Raw genomic sequence first — 12996 nt, 5'->3', positions numbered from 1 at the left:
AACTTGAAAGGGTTCAGAAAACATTTACAAGGATGTTGCCAGGATTGGAGGATCTGAGCTACAGGGAGAGGCTGAAGAGGCTGGGGCTGTTTTCCCTGGAGCGTCGGAGGCTGAGGGGTGACTTTATAGAGGTTTACAAAATTATGAAGGGCATGGATAGGATAAATAGACAAAGTTTTTTTCCTGGGGTTGAGGAGTCCAGAACTAGAGGACATAGGTTTAGGATGAGAGGGGAAAGATATAAAAGAGACCTAAGGGGCAACTTTTTCACGCAGAGGGTGGTACATGTATGGAATGAGCTGCCAGAGGAAGTGGTGAAGGCGAGTACAATTGCAACATTTAAGACGCATTTGGATGGGTATATGAATAGGAAGGGTTTGGAGGGTTATGGGCCGCTGCTGGCAGGTGGGACGAGATTGGGTTGGGATATCTGATTGGCATGGATGGGTTGGACCGAAGGGTCTGTTTCCATGCTGTACATTTCTGTGACTCTATGACATTGTTTCCTAAGGACATTCTTTTGTTGGGTAAATCAGTATTTGTGCCCATCTCTAAATGTCCCTAAAAAGGTGTATTTCAGTCCTGGTTTTGAGAATCTGGTCAGAGTGAAGTAAAAAAACAGAATGCCACCTTGATTTACTTCTAGTTTGGAGAGATATAGGTTTTGATGGTTTACTGCTTTCTAAAGGTACTTACAAATGAGCAATGCAGAATCTAGCTATCTTTGTGTAATTTCATATTTCTTAAAAGTGTGAAAGATGCAATTACTTAATTATAAGCTTATATAATTGCACATACATTTTGCACAAGTTGATATCAGTAGTAGTTAAAAATCATGTTTTGGTCTCTTTTATGCTTTTAACAAAGGTACAGTAAATGCTTTTTGCTGTATAGTACTAATTCAGTATTTGTAACTGCAATCTTTTGACAACTCATTTTATGCATGCTCTGTGATGTATGTTGTATACTGCATTCAGGGTTTTTTGTTTTTTTTTTCTCCTCACCTACCTGCAATGTACTGCTGTTCCCATGACGCACTTCTGCTTGCTGTTTACCTGTATGTTAATACGCTTGAACCCCATTGGTCCATTGCCATCATATGCTCGCTGCCTGCTATTTAAGACTCAGTCGGCTGCCAAATCTGTGAAACGACCCCTCGAGGCAACCTTTGACCTGGTACTTTGACCTTTCACCTTCTTGCTTTGCATGCACTGTAGTGATAGTAAATTAGTATAACTTGATTTTATTTTTAATTTTGAGAAATGCTTTTAATTAGATGTTTCTTGGAAGAATATTATGTTCATACTAACTAAATGTACTGGTCTTTTTAAAAAGCCATACTATAAATTTTAAACTTTTTTTGGAATATCTGAGGTTTGCATTTTGCATTTCAGGTGTAGCACCAGATAGCTTTCACTACACAATGTTGAATGAACCTGTTATAGTCTAAATTCATTATAATTCGTTTGAAGCATTTGATAACATTTAAGTATGTGGATCTGATACCTCTCTGCTGTAATTAAGTTGCTTAACAACATTTCAAAACCAGTTTATAGTGAGAGCATTTTCATTAAATTTTTTTTGGTTAAGGGCAAGTTTTGGCTTTAAAATAATGCAGCTGTTTGTCTTGTAATGTAATGTCAAATATCACAGTATTAATTTTTTTTGTTGAAACGAACTATGCTTGTACCTTTTATAGAATACCTGTCTTCCACCAGAAGTGTTCTTGTGCTGCTTTGATAAATGTAATGCTGTCAGTGAATGACAAGAATTTCATGCTGTCTTCTCCATTTGTCACACTTGTCTTACTCAATCCCTCATTCACAGGCCTTTCCACCTGGTGTCCTTCACCACTTACCAAAGAGACCAGCCCTTGAAAAAAGCAATGGCACCAGCACAATCTTTAATCCTAGTGTTTTGCACTACCAACAGGCTTTAGCCAATGCACAAATGCAGCAGCCAACATTTTTTCCAACAGGTATGTCCTTTCCCCCTTATTGAGAGTATTATAAGATTGCACTGTTGATGTGATCAGGTAAATAATCTAGCCATTACCACAAGTTGATGTTCAAAGATATATATTTACTTGTTGCTAGCACTTGTAATTAATGTAACATGCAGCTTCAATGGCTTTAAAATGCTGTGTTTTAATTATTCTAAAAGGCTAAGACCCAAAACAACCTTTGACCTTCTTTTGTTTCAGTTGAATCCAGTTTTAGTTAAGTTAATTGTTTGCATGTTTCAAACTGTATTGAATGCCCTGGAAACAGCTTGTATTTCAATGCAAGCAGCCTTTCGGGCAGCTTCAATGGAATTTTCATTTTCTTATATAAAAAAAACTTGTAGATTTTTGTGATGGCCTTATCTAAAGCTGTTTTAAAACAAATAATGAAATGACTGCATGTAGTAAATGCAAAATTCCTCTATATATGATTTAAAAGAACACATATTAACAAGTAACAATTAATATGAAAGGATTGTTTAGTAGTAAATAATTAGATCAACTCTGATTTGACATCTTTAAAGCAATGGTTTTTCTTGATGTTTACATCCTTGTGTAGTGTTGATTTTGCACAGATTTTAAGCTACTGTTTCCTTTTTGTTGATAGTAACTGGTTGCCACCACTAGTAAACCTCCCAAACTATTGGTCCTGCCATCAATTAAAATAATCAAATGTTGTAATCTGTCCAGGCTGTATTGAATACATGTATGCAATTATTTGATTAAATAATTTGATTTTTGGCTGTTAATTAAAAATAGAAAAACAGATTAATTTGTGGCTATTCTCATCCTAATTGCCTTTTAGAATTCTATTGCGTACAGGACGTTATTTCAGCCCACTCTGCCCAATTGTGCCCATGATGCTACTGTACCCTTTATTGAATGAGCTCACAAGTCTGTTGTGTGGCACTGTATCAAACCCCTTTTGTTAGTCCATTTATACCAGAACAGCATTATCCACATGAACCCTTTCTGTTACCTCTGTTTTTTTTTTAAAAAAAAAGCTCAAAGTTACTTAAGCATTTCCACTTTCCATGCTGGCTCTTCCCAGTCAACCTACCTTTTTCTGTGTAATGACTAATTCCATTCTAAATAATTGATACTGGGGACTTCCCTGCCAGTGATTTAAATTAATATGATGATCTTTTGAATATCCAGTTGCAATGGAAAAGTGAATTTTATCTGCAGTAATTGACTCATTTTAATAGATGTAAACTTTCAATAAAGCTTGTCCAAACTTTGCTTATTTGCAAAATAGTGAAGCATTGATTAAATGGCTATCAGTACTTCATTGATATGACATTAGATAAATGAAGTATTCCACTGCAATACAAATTTACTAAATATGATTCATGTACAATTGTTAATGCTAGGTATAAAGTGTTTGCACTTTAAAATCTGTGCAACAAATTATTCTGTAAAATTTTTAAGTAACCTCTGGTAATTTAACTGCATAAAAATTAATCTGTTACTTCTGTAAATATTTACAACAAACACAGTTAACAAGATTGTATATTACAAATCTGTTCTTTGTACTACATTTAATAAAATAGTGTTGTATAATGTCTAAAATAAAGTCTTTAATATTTTTGGGTCAGTTAGCCATCTAGAATGTGGTACTGAATGATTGAATATGTGTGGTTGTCAATCAATCATAGTCATCGAGATGTACAGCACGAAAACAGACCCTTCAGTCCAACTTGTCCATGTCGATCAGATATCCTAAACTAGTCTAATCCCATTTGACAGCACCAGGCTCATATCCCTCTAAGCCCATCCAGATGCCTTTTAAATGTTGTAATTGTACCAGCCTCCACCACTTCCTCTGACAGCTCATTCCATACATGCACCACCCTCAGCGTGAAAAAGTTGCCCCTTAGGTTCCTTTTAAATTTTATCCCCCCTCAGGAAGCTTGCCTCCTTGCTTTGCCCGGCTTGATTTGGAGTAGGCCTTTCCGGCTGTAGAACCAATTTTCTCTCTCTTTCCCATGGAGAGACTCCTATGGTACTTTATGAACTAAGGCTGATTACCATTGTTGTTATTTTTTAATATTTCACAAATATGACTGTTTTGCTACCTAATCCTTTGAGCATGGTTCAGAATAATGTGCAATCAAATATGCTTGGAATGAAATCGCCACCCAGCTTCACTCTTCCTAGTTGCGACTGTCACAAAGGACGTTAAAACTCAGAGTCTTCAATGTGTGCATTCATTGTGTTTTGTCACTTGTTCTGCACTTCATTGTTTGAGTTAATTGTGTCCCTTGAATTATCAGTAGGACTTCTATAAAAACAAAAGATCTTTCAACTTGGTATAAAAATAAATTCTTAGAAATTAATACTTTAATGAAGTAGAAGTGGAATGATGAGCGTTTTGAGATTTGAACTGAATCTCTCAGTATTAAAACTAACTGACATGGAAGGGTTTTTGTATCTGTTTTCAAGATCTTGGCTTTATGATCTAGCACTAACCGTGCATTCTTAATACTTTTTTTTCCCCTCCCCCAAATTCACCTTTCTAAATGTTCCACTGCATGATGGCAGGGTCGGTGTTTTGCATGACTCCTCCAGCTACAACTGTTGGTAGGTTTCATCTTTTGTTTCAATACCTTGAATGTAATCAATATATGATGAGCATTTTTTAATTCAGCCTAGATACTTACTTTTACCATGGGGGAGAAAACTACAAAATATAGAGTTGAATCTTCAGATTATTTCTTCGGTTAACCTGAATTTGAAGAAATTAATTTTAACGTAGAATTTAACTTGTTTATCTGTTTTTCGCTTCAATTTTGAACTAAAATTTGAATCATCTTGTCCATTTTTGTTAGAACAATTATAATTTTGTGCAGCAGAAATTGGTGTATCAAACTACAGCATGCATTGATTTGACTTTTTACAATTGACCTTTGGGACAGAGATTGGCTGAGAACCTTTTGGTTGTAACAGCTCAAACAATGCTTATTATCAGCATTCATAATCTGTAGATTGTGAGGCAGGAGTTGAAAATGGGATACTTATTAATATTGGTGTGAAATCTGTTTTTTTTTCATAATAATAACCTTCTATATGTAAATATCTCTTTAAGCATCTTTGTTTTACTTGATAACATTGAATCTATCCTAAGTAAGTTAGAAAATCAAGTCTTAATATATTATGTATCGGAGTCTCCCAGAGAAGTTCAGGAAGGTGCATTCTTAAAAATTTCTTACTACAAAATTACAACTTTTAAAAAATAACCTAACGTGGGCACTGTTTACTTGATTTGATCTAACTTTTGTTAAAAGATTTAAGTCCATAACATTGAAGTAATACCATGAGATGGGAGAAAAGTTGAAGAGTATTTTTCCCATGTCCCCTAGCTTCCTTTTGTATGTTCTCTGGGAAACCCTGATTATGTTGGCATTAGTCCTTTTTAATTGTGATTGTAATAAGCTTTTTTCCTTTCTCTTTTTTTTTAATTTTCTCCCATGCTTCCTTGCTTTGCATTATGATTGCATGTCACCTGCTGGTGTAACCTCCTCCTCCCTCCACGATGGCTTTCTGCTATGTGATATCTGCCATGCCCAAAAATACAACACATGCAATGGTTGCCATGTGCCGCACCCTTCTGTTCATTGCTTCCATGGTTCCCTTCCTGAAAGTACCCTTGATGCACAGTGCTACGCCCGCCACTGTCTCTGCAGCAACAACACCTGCCACAAGCGTTCCCTTCGCCGCAGCAGCTACAGCCAATCAGGTTTGCTCCTTTTACAGCTTTCTTTCATAAACCCACCGCCCCTCCCCTTGCAACTCTAAACGAGCGCTCACCAGAAAACTTTCTAAAGTCTCACCAATTTGTAAATTACCTGATTGCTGCAAAGCCAAATTGAATAATTGCAGCAGGCGTTTGTTTAGAGTTGTTTATTTTTCCCAGACAACAGTATGTTTTTGTGTGTTCTGTGCTGCATTATTTTTCATTAATTTCAACCTCGCTGTACTAATCACATTTTTTAGTTAAGTTCATTAAAACAGTGTTGCAATGTTGCGCCATGCAGCAAAACATAATTTATTAAGTAAATATTTTGATGTGAACATTGAAGTTGAAAAATACTTTAGTACTTCTTAGTAAGTTCCTTTTATTCCTGAACATGCCACCCACTTTAGTGATTTTATTTTTAAAATACTGTAATCTTAATTTTCGATATAATGTCATACATTTTGTAATTAAATCAAATGGCGTGTTGAGTTAGTACTGTCTTATATTGACAGATGTATATAGGATAAAAAGCCTTCTTGTGTTTGAGACTTTTGTTTACAAGAAATTGGTTATTGAGTGGAAGCAGAAGGGTAGTTTGTAAGTCACAAAATTACTTGTACCTCAAGTCCATTGCCTTCAATGGATGGGTTTGATTCGTAAAGCAGGTTTATTTTTGTGTGGACCCTTGTTAAGGGGAAGGTGGCAGGTTGCTGTCACCAATCCTGCTGGACATTTGTAGAAATTTTGTCAGCAGTCAGCAAGAATTCCACCTGTTCGTCATAACTTTTCCTGCTGATGAAGCGAAGACAACTCTGGCTCATTATCAGGGCCTGCAACACAATTTATTCCAAGATTTTCTATCTCTTGATAGCTGTATTAATCTTGTTTCTGAACCTCAACATCCGTTTGCTAATGCAATTGTGGGCGGCACAGTGGTTAGCACTGCTGCCTCACAGCGCCAGAGACCTGGGTTCAATTCCCGCCTGACTGTGTGGAGTTTGCATATTCTCCCCGTCTCTACATGGGTTTCCTCTGGGTGCTCCGGTTTCCTCCCACGATCCAAAAATGTGCAAGTTAGATGAATTGGCCATGCTAAATTGCCCGTAGTGTTAGGTGAAAGGGTAAATGTAGGGGTGGGTTGCCCTTCGGCGAGTCGGTGTGGACTTGTTGGGCTGAAGGGCCTGTTTCCACACTAAGTAATCTAATCTAATCTAATCTAATCTAATCTAATCTAAAAAAAACTTTTTATAGCCTCTTTAATATACATCCTGTACTGGAGCAGTAGCAAACAATATTTTTATGGCAGGGCACATAAGGGCAGATGGCCAAACACATACTCCAAGGGGTAGTTTTGAAAGGCGGAAAGATACCTGAGATCCTTGGTGGCAGAAGGCACAACAGTGGTGGAGCATTTAAATCAGAGTGCACAAGAAACCATAGTTGGAAGAATGTGGGTATTTCAGAGGTTGAAAGGGTGAGAAGATTCTAGGTAGAGGAGGTCCAGGCCACACAGGGATTTGAAAATGAGGATCAGAATTTTAAAATAAAGACGTTGCTTAAGCAGAAGCTAGTATATGTCTGTGAGCACAGAGCTAATAGCTAAACAGGGCTATGTGCAAGATAGAGCTCAGATTACATTTGCAGAAAGTAGAATGTGGGTAGCCAGCCTGGTGTGCATTATTGTCAAGCATTGAAACAACAAAAGCATGAATGAGGACTTCAGCAAAAGAAAAAGCGATAGGGATAGGTAGGAGAGTTTGCCAGCGTCATTTCAGTGGAGTTGGCAGTGTTAGCGATGGTGTAGCATTAGGGCCAGAGCTCTGTCAAATATGACACCCACAGTTTCAAACTGCTTACAGTTGCCAGGGAAGCTATATATTTGGTAACTAGTAAACGATTAGTTATAGGAAAAATGATTAAGATCTTCTCAGTATTTCGTCGGAGGAATTTCTGTTCATTGTGTCAAAGAAACAGCTGTATAATTCAAGACTGGTCAAGAGAGATGGTTGTTAGATAAAGATGGCTGTGGTCAATGCTTTTTTTTCAGATATTGTTGCTGTGGGGAAGAACGTAGATGAGAAATAAAGGCCTAATGTTAGATCTCTGGGTGACCCCACAGGTATTAGTGCAGAAAACAATAGAGAAGTCAATGCAAGAGAATAATGAGAAGCCAGTGAATTCGGAGTGTAACTAGACAAACTAGAGAGATAAGAATTGTATTGTGTTTGCAATTCGTCTCAACTGACCAATCCTGTGGAGATGTTGCAAGAAAATTGTGTTCAACCGTTCTGAGGTGCATAGTTTCTCATGGACGCAGTCACATATTTGTAACTTTGGGAACCATTTCAATCTGGTGCCAGGGACAAAAGACACGATTCAAGCACAAAGTTCCAGGAAAGATGGGCTTGGATTTGGGAGGTAAAAACAAGGACTGCAGATGCTGGAATCCAGAGTCTAGATTAGAGTGGTGCTGGAAAAGCATAGCAGGTCAGGCAGCATCCGAGGAGCAGGAAAATCGACGTTTCAGGCAAATGCCCTTCATCAAGAATAGAGGCAGGGTGCCTGCAGAGTGGAGAGATAAATGAGAGGAGGGTGGGGATGGGGAGAAAGTAGCATAGAGTACAATAGGTGAATGGGGTTGGGGGTGGAGGTGATAGTTCAGAGAGGAAGGTGGAATGGATAGGTGGAAAGGAAGATAGGCAGGTAGGACAGGTCATGGGGATGGTGCTGAGCTGGAAGGTTGGAGCTGGGGTGAGATGGGGGAAGGGGAAATGAGGAAACTGGTGAAATCCACATTGATGCCACGGGGTTGAAGTGTTCTGAGGTGGAAGATGAGGCGTTCTTCCTCCAGGCGTCGGGTGGTGATGGAGCGACGGTGGAGGAGGCCCAGGACCTGCATGTCCTCGGCAGAGTGGGAGGGGGGAGTTGAAATGTTGGGCCACAGGGGGGTGGGGTTGATTTGGTGCGGGTGTCCCGGAGATGTTCCCTAAAGCGTGCTGCTAGGAGGCATCCAGTCTCGCCAATATAGAGGAGACCGCTTCGGGAGCAATGGATACAATAAATGATATTGATGGATGTGCAGGTCAAACTTTGGATATGGAAGACTTCTTTGGGGCCTTGGAGGGAGGTGAGGGAGGTGGTGTGGGCGCAGGTTTTGCAATTCCTGCGGTGGCAAGGGAGGATGAGTTGTTGGGCGTGGACCTGACCAGGTAGTCACAGAGGGAACGGTCTTTGCAGAAAGCGGAAATGGGTGGGGAGGGAAATATATCCCTGGTGGTGGGATCCGTTTGGAGGTGGCGTAAATGTCGTCAGATGATGTGGTTTATGCGAAGGTTGGTCGAGTGGAAGGTGAGGACCGGGGTGTTCTGTCCTTGATACAGTTGGAGGGGTGGGGTTTGAGGGCAGAGGGGTGGGGTGTGGATGAGATGCATTGGAGGGCATCTTTAGCCACATGGAAAGGGAAATTGTGGTCTCTAAAGAAGGAGGCCATCTGGTGTGTTCTGTGATGGAACTGGTCCTCCTGGGAGCAGATACGGCGGAGGTGGAGGAATTGGGAATACGGGATGGCATTTTTGCAGGAGGTATGGTGGGAAGAGGTGTAATCCAGGTAGCTTTGGGAGTCGGTGGGTTTGTAAAAAAAAATAAAGTCATGTCAAGTCGGTTGTCATTAATGGAGATGGAGAGGTCAGGAAGGGGAGGGAGGTGCCAGAGATGGTCCAGGTGAATTTAAGGTTGGGATGGAATGTGTTGGTGGGAGCACGAGATAGCGCCAATGCAGTTATCAATGTAGCGGAGGAAGAGGTGGGGTGTGGTGCTGGTGTAACTACGGAAGATGGTCTGTTGTACGTAGCCAACAAAGAGACAGGCATAGCTGGGGCTCATATGGGTGCCTGTGGCTATCCCTTTGGTCTGGAGGAAGTGGGAAGATTCGAAGGAGAAATTAAGGGTGAGGACCAGTTCAGTCAAACGAATGAGTGTGTCGGTGGAAGGGTATTGTTGGGGATGTCGGGAGAGGAAGAAACTGAGGGCTTGGAGGCCCTGGTCATGGCGGATGGAGGTGTAGAGGGATTGGATATCCATGGTGAAGATGAGGCGTTGGGGGACGGGGAAACGGAAGTCTTGGAGGAGGTGGAGGGCATGGATGGTGTCTCGAACATATGTGGGGAGTTCCTGAACTAGGGGGGTTGGGACAGCGTCGAGGTAGGTAGAGATGAGGTCGGTGAGACAGGAGCATGCTGAGACAATGGGTCGGCCAGGGTGGTCAGGCTTATGGATTTTGGGAAGGAGGTAGAATCGGGCGGTGCGGAATTCCCGGACTATGAGGTTGGAAGCTGTGGGTGGGAGATCACCTGAGGTGATGAGGTTCTATATGGTCTGGGAGATGACAGTTTGGTGATGGGGGGGGGCGAGGTGGGGGTCATGGTCAAGGTGGCGCTAGGAGGAGGTGTCATCGAGTTGGCGTCTGGATTTGGGAAGGACCAGCACTGTGCAAGAATTTTGCAGAGAAGGTAAAAATGAGGTTATAAATGCAGCAGTAATTTGCAAAAAAAAATGTAAAAAGGAATTTTTGAGTACAGCAACAATGACGTTAGAAGAAGTGAGCGATAGTACATGAGGGAAAACCATGAACAATTTCAGCTCAGTTGGAAGTCATGAGGAAAGTTGGGTGGTTGACATGACAATGGGATCAGGAGCTTGGTCTTAGGACAATTTGAGTTCAGAAAGTGCATGAAAGCAAGTAAAGATGCTAGGATGGATTATTAATCAAAACTACCAAAAGTATAGGTCTACATATTGATTCCTTCGGCACTTACAGATACTTACCCTTGTCATCCAGACATTACTTCCTGCCCCATTCACCTGCTTTCCAGTTCCAATTTCCAATATTTGAATTTTTATCCACATCAAAGTGGTAATCTTTCACTTGGAATTTTGCCAGAAAGGTTTTATTAAAAATCTCAGTTCAGTGTAAGTTATCATTAAGCATTAAAAGCAGCAAAGTTAATGCCCAAAATGTAGAAAACTGAAGAGTTAACATGTTGTTTTGAGACTACATCTCAACAGCATTGCATACGTCTTTTGAACTTAGTATACCAGCACTACTGCTGATTTGCACTTTTGAAGTCTTGGTATTCTTTAGTGTGTTTTCTGGAGGTCTAGTGGCAATTCTTCATTATTGACGCACTTACCATCAATTCTTGATTTTTTTTGTCCCAAGTTGACTGATGATGCCAAATGTTATTTCGCTCCTATGTGGTTCACTTTAGTGATAAGAATTAGTTTCTCTCCCATTGTGATCTACAGTGAAAATAATCTTAACAAATCACTCTGTTTAAATGTGAAGCTTCATAATGCTTTGTCTTTTGGACTCTTCTGGTTATCATCTATATAAATATCCTTTATAATATTTAACTACAGTCATGCATGGTTATGAAACACATTTTTGTTCCTAACCATTAGATGAAATTTACACAATAGTCCCAAATTTCCACACCAAAGTTTATGTTCCAGAAAAGCTTCCACCGCCCTCTTTTGTCTAGCTCTATCAATGTATGATACACCATTCCTTTCAGCTTTGTGTGTTTATCTACCTTCCCTCTAAATGAACTTGTTACTTGCCTCTGATACTTAGAGTGGTTATAATTTCTGCATTTTCATTGCATTCTGTGTTGAGAGGTTTTGCCTGAATTCCTTATTGAGTTTATTAATGACTATATGTTATCTTGATGGCCCCTCATTTTGATCTCTCCCCATGTGGAAATATTTTCTCTGCATCTACCCTAAAGATATGTCAGGTTATTCTTTCAGCTTTCTCTTTTCTAGGGAAAAGAGCACCGTTCTGTTAATTCTTTCATCATGGTTCTAACTTTTCAATACTGAAATCATCCTTTTCTTTGCATCAGCTTTAGTGCCTCTACATCCTTTTCATAATATGGAAATCCGATTGTGTACACAACTCAAAATGTGACCAAACCAAAGTTGAGAACATGCTGAACATAATTTCTCTGCTTTTCAGTTCTGACTGTTGGGAATGAATCGCCACATTTAGTGATTTATGTATCTGTATCCCAAGACCTCCTTGCTCATCTACTCCAGATACACAATTATTTTCCAAGCCTCTGTGGTTTCCTTATTCTTCCTGTCAAAATTCACCATCTCACACTTGGCTAGATTGAAATTTACTTGTCAAATAATGCACTTCCTGTAGGTTTAATATTGTCAGATTTTCTCACTGCCTTGCTCTGTATTTTCTATGTAATGCCCCCACAAACTTTGAAATTATGCTTCAGCTTCACAGGCCCAAATCATTTGAGTGTAAGAGATAACGTTTATTTCCAGACATTCAATTAATAATATGATGGTATTATTACTTAAATCTATGACATTATTGAATATTAATAGAACTCAACTTTTTTGTGAAATTATTCATGAAATATACAGAGGAACTCGAGTATCCAGAGGACATGGGCAGGGAGTATTTCATCCAGTTCATCGAATGCCGGATAACACAGTTTAGCCAAGCATCAGGACCTTGCAATTTTGTCGGATAAGCCAAAATTCAGATAGTTGAAGGCGGGATAATCGAGGTTCCTCTGTTATATACATTTTGGAAATTGCAATACAGTCATTCTTCTGTAACCGCAAGGTTTCCATTCCTGAAAACTCTCTCAAATCATGAATTTGCAAAAGTGCAGCTTATTAACTATTGTAAAAATATGGATAGCTTCCCAAATGCTCAGTTTTTTTGATTAAAATAAAATAATAAATACTAAGACTTCTGAAATAAAATGTAATATTAACAGAATAAAATACTAAAAACAATTGTGGTGTATTGTAACTCACCAATAAAGATGAGAAAAATCTGTGTATCGGGCTAGATGTTGTTAGGGAAGCTTATTGGCAGTTAGTGTGTATTAGAAGGTAGATGGTGCAGATGTGCCACCTTCCCATCACACTCCCCTGTTAATGTGCCAGCCTCCTCTACCTCCACCTGACAGATCCCCTCAAACTGTTCACTCTCCTGAGCACCTATGCCCTTGCTCATGGAGGGCTGCGAGGGAAGAGCTGCATATTAGAAGTGTTGGAGAGTGAGATTTTCACATAAGTAATTGCTGATCAGCGAGTTTTGCCCGTAGCTTTGAATTATCGGTAACTTATTTTTGACATGAAAAGGTGAATTCATGATTCATAATTTTGTAGATATGGAGGAATGACCATCTAATACAAAATTCTCTTCGTTGAGTGAAAATATTTG

General features: G+C 39.5%; 1 protein-coding gene across 8 annotated transcripts in view; it reads left to right on the top strand.

The window, feature by feature from the left end:
- The window catches only part of mbnl2 (muscleblind-like splicing regulator 2), a 129802-nt gene that overhangs the window by 95031 nt on the left and 21775 nt on the right, over positions 1–12996 (top strand). For 4 of the 8 annotated variants that reach the window (XM_043691341.1, XM_043691334.1, XM_043691336.1 and 1 more), the window contains 3 exons: positions 1123–1176; positions 1828–1978; positions 4547–4585. In XM_043691341.1, the coding sequence (XP_043547276.1) occupies positions 1123–1176; positions 1828–1978; positions 4547–4585 (244 nt within the window). Of the gene's footprint in view, positions 1–1122; positions 1177–1827; positions 1979–4546; positions 4586–5646; positions 5742–12996 lie in introns of all 8 variants that reach the window. The other 4 variants (XM_043691337.1, XM_043691340.1, XM_043691338.1 and 1 more) reach the window with 4 other exon arrangements.

The sequence above is a fragment of the Chiloscyllium plagiosum genome, chromosome 6, assembly GCF_004010195.1.
Source record: "Chiloscyllium plagiosum isolate BGI_BamShark_2017 chromosome 6, ASM401019v2, whole genome shotgun sequence".
NCBI classification, from domain to species: domain Eukaryota; kingdom Metazoa; phylum Chordata; class Chondrichthyes; order Orectolobiformes; family Hemiscylliidae; genus Chiloscyllium; species Chiloscyllium plagiosum.
Note: the sequence above shows the minus strand (reverse complement) of the source record. Positions and strands in the feature narration are given on the sequence as shown.